This window comes from Olea europaea, unplaced genomic scaffold (assembly GCF_002742605.1).
Source record: "Olea europaea var. sylvestris unplaced genomic scaffold, O_europaea_v1 scaffold236, whole genome shotgun sequence".
Lineage (NCBI taxonomy): Eukaryota > Viridiplantae > Streptophyta > Magnoliopsida > Lamiales > Oleaceae > Olea > Olea europaea.
The window spans coordinates 183,043-188,711 of record NW_019241727.1 but is presented as its reverse complement, the minus strand read 5'-3'; the positions used below and the strand labels follow the sequence as shown (position 1 = coordinate 188,711).

Here is a 5,669-nt window from a genome sequence, read left to right as displayed (position 1 = left end):
GTGTACATTCCTGATTGAAAATTCGAAACTAATTACTTGTTGAAGTTGCTAAAAACCTAGTTGATAGTAATGAAGTATGAATTTTTTTTTTTTAGGTATACGACCTCAATTCCTTTCAATCATGTTAGCAATTTCTAGCAAAATATATGTACATACAGATTCTAGTTGTAGGAGTAGGTTCGAAATTATAATTGAATTCATGCGTCCTTAAGAAATCTTTTTGACAAGAAAGAAAACGATATTTGTTTAACTCGAGGATAATAATGTTTTCTTAAAGATGTATGTTACAAATTGTTTGCAACCAAAAAAATAAAGAAATATAAAGTAACCAATGAAAATCCAAAGACAAATAATAAATTTGTAGAAAATAATTTATTTCATCCACGTTTTATAATTTTTGGAAATGCAAAAAATTCATTTATTCAAGCAAATCGCCACAAATTGTTATTCCATCTAAATAAATGCCTAACCAATGTAGTAAAATGTTCAAGCATGTAGGCAGTCATATTCACATTTCGAAGAATGAAATGACATATTTTATCCGTTATCGGTGTATAAATACAAGATAATTCGACATTTTTTCCTAAGATAGCACTAATTAGTTTCATATTCTCCACTAATAATAAAATGCAGCAAAATAAAACAATTTAGACTAAATCAAAAATAAACAAAACAAAAATTAAGATACGATTAATGGCTAGGCACCAAAAAATGTACTATCACGTCTTGAGTACATAAAATTTCTCCTAGCTCTTGTTTGGTACACATTCTTGGTAACTTATTTTTTTTTTTTTTAAAGTGATTTTCAATCACATATTTTTTCCAATAAAATAGTTTTACATGAACCTCTAACTTTTCTCTACTCTTTAACATGTTCACCAATAAAATCACTTTTCTTATAAAAAAAATCTACATCAAATAGACATTTATTTTTTCATTTTTGGTCTAACACCCCAAGACTATAGAGACACTGATGAACTCCAAGCATACCCCCCCGGCGCCCAAGACCATAGAGACACAGATGAACTCCAAGCATACTACTAGTTTTTATTGTTAATAAGACAATGGTACACAATAAAATTTAACTTAGATTTCATATTATGAAACGTCACAACTCCACATATTAATTGGCCGACAACATAACAGAGGCTGCATCAAGTAATTATATATGTCGACAGCAATTATATCCCATGCGTGCATTTTGTAATTTTATATAAATTACTCTATATATAGAAACTTAAAAGATATACCTTCAGTCGTAAAAATTCTTACCTAAATATGTATTTAGTGATTTTCCAAGAAAAGAAAAAAAATAAAATCAGAAAACTATAGTTTTAGATTCTTTAGCTTTATATATGGTCTGCATGTCTTGACATAAGATCCAACAAATCTGCCATTTTTGTTATCGCTCTGAATAGTACTGTTTGTTGTGTGTGTAAAGAAACAAGCTGCACTACTAGTTTAAGAAACCCTAATATGGGTAGATCATTGACTAGCCTTGAGAAGGTGGATATGAAGAAAGGGCCATGGTCTCGGGAAGAAGACCAAAAATTGTTGGCTTACATTGAACAACATGGCCATGGCAGGTGGCGTGATCTTCCGGCTAAAGCGGGTAATCATGTTGTATTATGCGCGCACTAAACGTCGACGCTAAGAATATAATTGCTTTGAATGTTCATCAAATCTATTACTGAATCGAATGATGTGATATTCAATTATTCATGTATCTAGTCCCCCTTTTTTTTAAAAAAAATATGTAAAATATAGTGTTAAAATGGAGTTGTTAGAAATATATTCACCAACTTCTCTGTGATGTAGGGCTTCAACGATGTGGAAAAAGCTGTAGATTGCGATGGACAAATTATTTGCGACCTGATATTAAGAGAGGAAAGTTCAGCTTGCAAGAAGAGAAGACTATTATTCAACTCCACGCTCTTTTGGGCAACAGGTAAAATCAAGAATTGAGTACAATTTTTCAAAATTTATAATCGAACTTTTCTTTTCTCAAAATGTGTTTGTTCATTTAATTATTTTAGAAAAAGGTACTTATTTGGTTCACATAGTTTTAGATGGTCAGCAATAGCAACTCACTTGCCAAAGAGGACTGACAATGAGATCAAGAATTACTGGAATACACGTCTTAAGAAGAGATTAAGCAGAATGGGAATTGATCCAGTGACTCATAAGCCCAAGAACCACTCCGGCGGAGCTCAGTCGAAGAATGCCGCTAATCTTAGCCACATGGCGCAATGGGAGAGTGCTCGACTCGAAGCCGAAGCCAGGTTCCTCCGCCAGTCCAAACTTGTATCCAACCCTTATTTCTCTCATCACCACCACGACTCCACCGTTCTACCACCACTAGCACCACAGCGGCCGCCTCCACCATGTTTAGATATACTTAAAGTCTGGCAAAGAACATCTAAATCCTTTTTCACCCCAAGTGGAACCCTTGAGTCTCCAACATCTACCTTAAACTTCTCGAGCAGCATGCTCCCAGTCGAGGAACCGCACCGATCCATCCCGAACTTTTTTGTCCCTTCCACAAACGCAATCTCTGTCGAAAATTCGGGTGCATTATGTGTATCCCAAAATCCCCACAACTCTCTTATGGCAAACGATATAATGGAAAATCCCATGCAGCTTATGGATCATTATAATCATAATGCCGTCTCTCTAGAAGATCTGCCTATTTCTGTTGATCACTACAATATTGATGCTGGTCCAGAAGGTTTCGAGGAGGTTAAGGATTATTGGAACGACATACTAAATTCAGTGAATTCGCCTATCCTCTAAGATTTGCTAGTCAATGTAGAAAATTTGTGATTTTCTATGTCCATGCAACAAGGTATTAATCAATAAATAAATGCAGTCATTAGTCACTTGATTTTTAATTAATCATCTAGCTAGTTATGTATTGACAGCTTGATTTCATTTTATAGTTCAAAATTGTCAGTCTTCTTTTCGTACAAGAAAAATTTTACAAGTCAAAAATAATAATAATAATAATAATAAATTTACAAGTCTCTATCTGTCATTTCTTGTCCTTGCTTCATTTTTTAATACAAGTACAACAGACATGTACAGTTTTTAAAAATGCATACGACAAAACTTGAACGTAAAAATCAATTGTGATAATATCATCCATTTAAATTATTTTTCATGTTCGACCTACATTTTTTAAAATCTCGTTTAAAAATCGTATTTCATTGGACTCCACGACTTTCATAAAATTTTTAATCATATTAACTTTCATCAATCAAGTAGATAAACGAATGTAATTTTTAGTTAAGGACTATATTTATGAACCTAGTACCTAGTACTAGTCAAAGTAGGCCTCGTTTATTAATGAGAGAGATACATCTCTGTGTGAGGCAAACTATCCCATCAAAAAGGTGTGACATAAAGGAAATAGATGATGGAAAAATATGTTGGGCCAGGATTAAATCTCGACCAAACAATAGGGGGCCCAACAGCTGCCCCCTCAATGGAAGGCGCCACATGGGCGTCTTGTTTTTTGGCTGGGATTTCACCCTAGCCAAAAAGCACGGCTCATAGATGATAGAATGCTTAACCTCTCTAGTTTTAATTATTTTTATTTACTTCCATGTGTCTTTACGATTTGGGCATGTTAAGAAGAAAACTAAACAATGTATAACAGTTTTGAGTTATTTTTCTTAACAATATTCAGTCTTAAAACTAATATTGGAGTTCATTAGATTCTAATGAGTAATTAGATCTGTTTATAAGTTCAAATTAACATCCAAAATTGATGTTTGCAAATAAGGGCATAATTGATATAAAAAATTTTGAGAACGTATTTTGTAATAAGAGATTTTATTTTATTTTATTTTTTAAATTTGTGGTTAAAAAGTAAGAAAAAATTATAAATCAACATACAAAATTATTTCAGTAGAAGAATGTATTGTTAAAAATGAATTTGTCCAAAAATAAATTTAAAAAAAAAAAATATTAAACAGATGCTAAGTCATCATCTTAAGAAGGCATGGAAAGAGTAAAAATCATACATAGTTTAAATCTAAAAATAATAAATAGGAAATTTGCATTTTCATCCCCAAATTTTGTTAAATGTAACAAATCTACTAACAACATCATTTCTTATCACAAAACTCGTCATTCCATCTATTTTGATCATTAAATGACAGATTTCTAAAAATAAACAAAAAAGTTGGAAATAAAATCCTATAACTTTTTAAAAATATAAACAACATTTAAATCAATTAAATAGGTATTAACAAATAAGAAGAATTTAGAACCTTTGCTAACCCAAGATTTTAGCTGCTATAATTTCCAGATCTTGAACCATAAAAGAACAGCAAAAGGAAATCCCTTTTTGTTTTAATAGTACAAATATGAAATTGAAAATTCAAAAACACAATCTTTTTTCGTCCTAATCTCATGGTTCTTGCTATGGAATTGGGTCGGGTTGATCCAATTTGATCTGAAGTTAGGTCACACCAAATGCATACTCGAAGACTTAAAGAGCAACTCCATGACCACCATGTCAATCCCGACGAGGGCCACCATTTACCCGACACGCATAAAAGTTTGATTTTTTATTTTTATATTCATCTTGATTGTCATGTCTCTTTGAATTATATGGGCTGATTTAAATTGCCGATAAGTGAAAATTCTATTTATTTCTTTGTGTTGCTCTCCTGGATGTAATAGGAAAGGTTTCTGACGTAATGAAAGTTTACAGGAAATAACAAATTTTTACGTGGAAGTTAAAATTAGTAAATTGGTTCACAATTGTCAGAGAGAAAATTTATCATTCATTTTTATTATAATGATAACACTAAGTGCCGTTAAAATTTACAACTCTTATTTAAATCAATGACTAGAATTTAAATAATGACTAAAATTAAAAGTCAAAACCTCCTAATCAATCCACAACAAAAGGAATTGAATTTCGAATTTAAGTAATACAAGAAAATTACCAAGAAAAGCGTAAAACTCATTTTTCTAAGGCTTAAACGATGGAATTTGGCTGGAACAGGTTGTACATTAGGGATTCTCCGTTGTGTTTTGTTCGTTGGGCCATTTTCACTCAAAATTAACCCAAAGTTCTCCGAAAATGATCACACTGAAAAATTATTTATGATGACACCGGTCTCACTTTTTGATGAAATCTTCTTCTTCTGTACAGCATCGGTTTCATGTAAAATATTTTGTACCTTACGGGTGACATCACCTCATGGGAATAGCTATCACTACTCGGACAATGTTGTCGAGGGGCAATTTGCATTTCAAGCGGTTGAAGGAGACCAATACATGACTTGCTTTTTCTCAGCTGATCACAAGCTTCCTTTTAATTTGACCATCATCTTTGATTGGAAATCTGTAGTGGCTGAGTTTTATCATATCATTCGAAGAAACTACGCCTCATCTTTGATAAAGTAAATTTTCTCCTCCTCACACCGTAGTTTTTTTCTTGTCTTTAGTTTTCATGTAAATCTTTTGCTCTTGTTATTATTTTTATATTGCCCATCCTTGTTTTTGTGTAACATATAAATTATTACTTTTAGATTACATCTCATGTTTGTGATTTTTGTTTGTCGCTTGCTTTTTGAAATGAGGATGTTTGTTCCAGGGAAGGATCGTAGTTCGACCCAATCAACACCTAGAGGGGGGGGGGGGGGGAAAAGGGG

General features: G+C 32.4%; 1 protein-coding gene across 2 annotated transcripts; it reads left to right on the top strand.

The window, feature by feature from the left end:
- Positions 1 to 1,270: 1,270 nt before the first annotated feature.
- LOC111381730 (transcription factor MYB106-like) lies at positions 1,271 to 2,938 on the top strand. Of its 2 annotated transcripts, none has more exons than XM_023005543.1 (3): positions 1,271 to 1,612; positions 1,819 to 1,948; positions 2,070 to 2,938. In XM_023005543.1, the coding sequence occupies exons 1-3, from the start codon at positions 1,477 to 1,479 to the stop codon at positions 2,791 to 2,793; spliced, it is 990 nt and encodes a 329-aa protein (XP_022861311.1). In that variant the 5' UTR covers positions 1,271 to 1,476; the 3' UTR covers positions 2,794 to 2,938. The 2 variants fall into 2 exon arrangements, with proteins under 2 accessions (XP_022861311.1, XP_022861310.1); XM_023005542.1 differs by having other exon boundaries at positions 2,064 to 2,938.
- Positions 2,939 to 5,669: the final 2,731 nt, after the last annotated feature.

Excerpts from the sequence above, each read along its gene's own strand:
- LOC111381730 (XM_023005542.1), top strand. The coding sequence starts at position 1,477 with ATGGGTAGATCATTGACTAGCCTTGAGAAGGTGGATATGAAGAAAGGG. Across the intron at positions 1,613-1,818 it reads TGATCTTCCGGCTAAAGCGG|GGCTTCAACGATGTGGAAAA; the intron begins GTAATCATGTTG and ends TCTGTGATGTAG. Across the intron at positions 1,949-2,063 it reads CACGCTCTTTTGGGCAACAG|TTTTAGATGGTCAGCAATAG; the intron begins GTAAAATCAAGA and ends TGGTTCACATAG.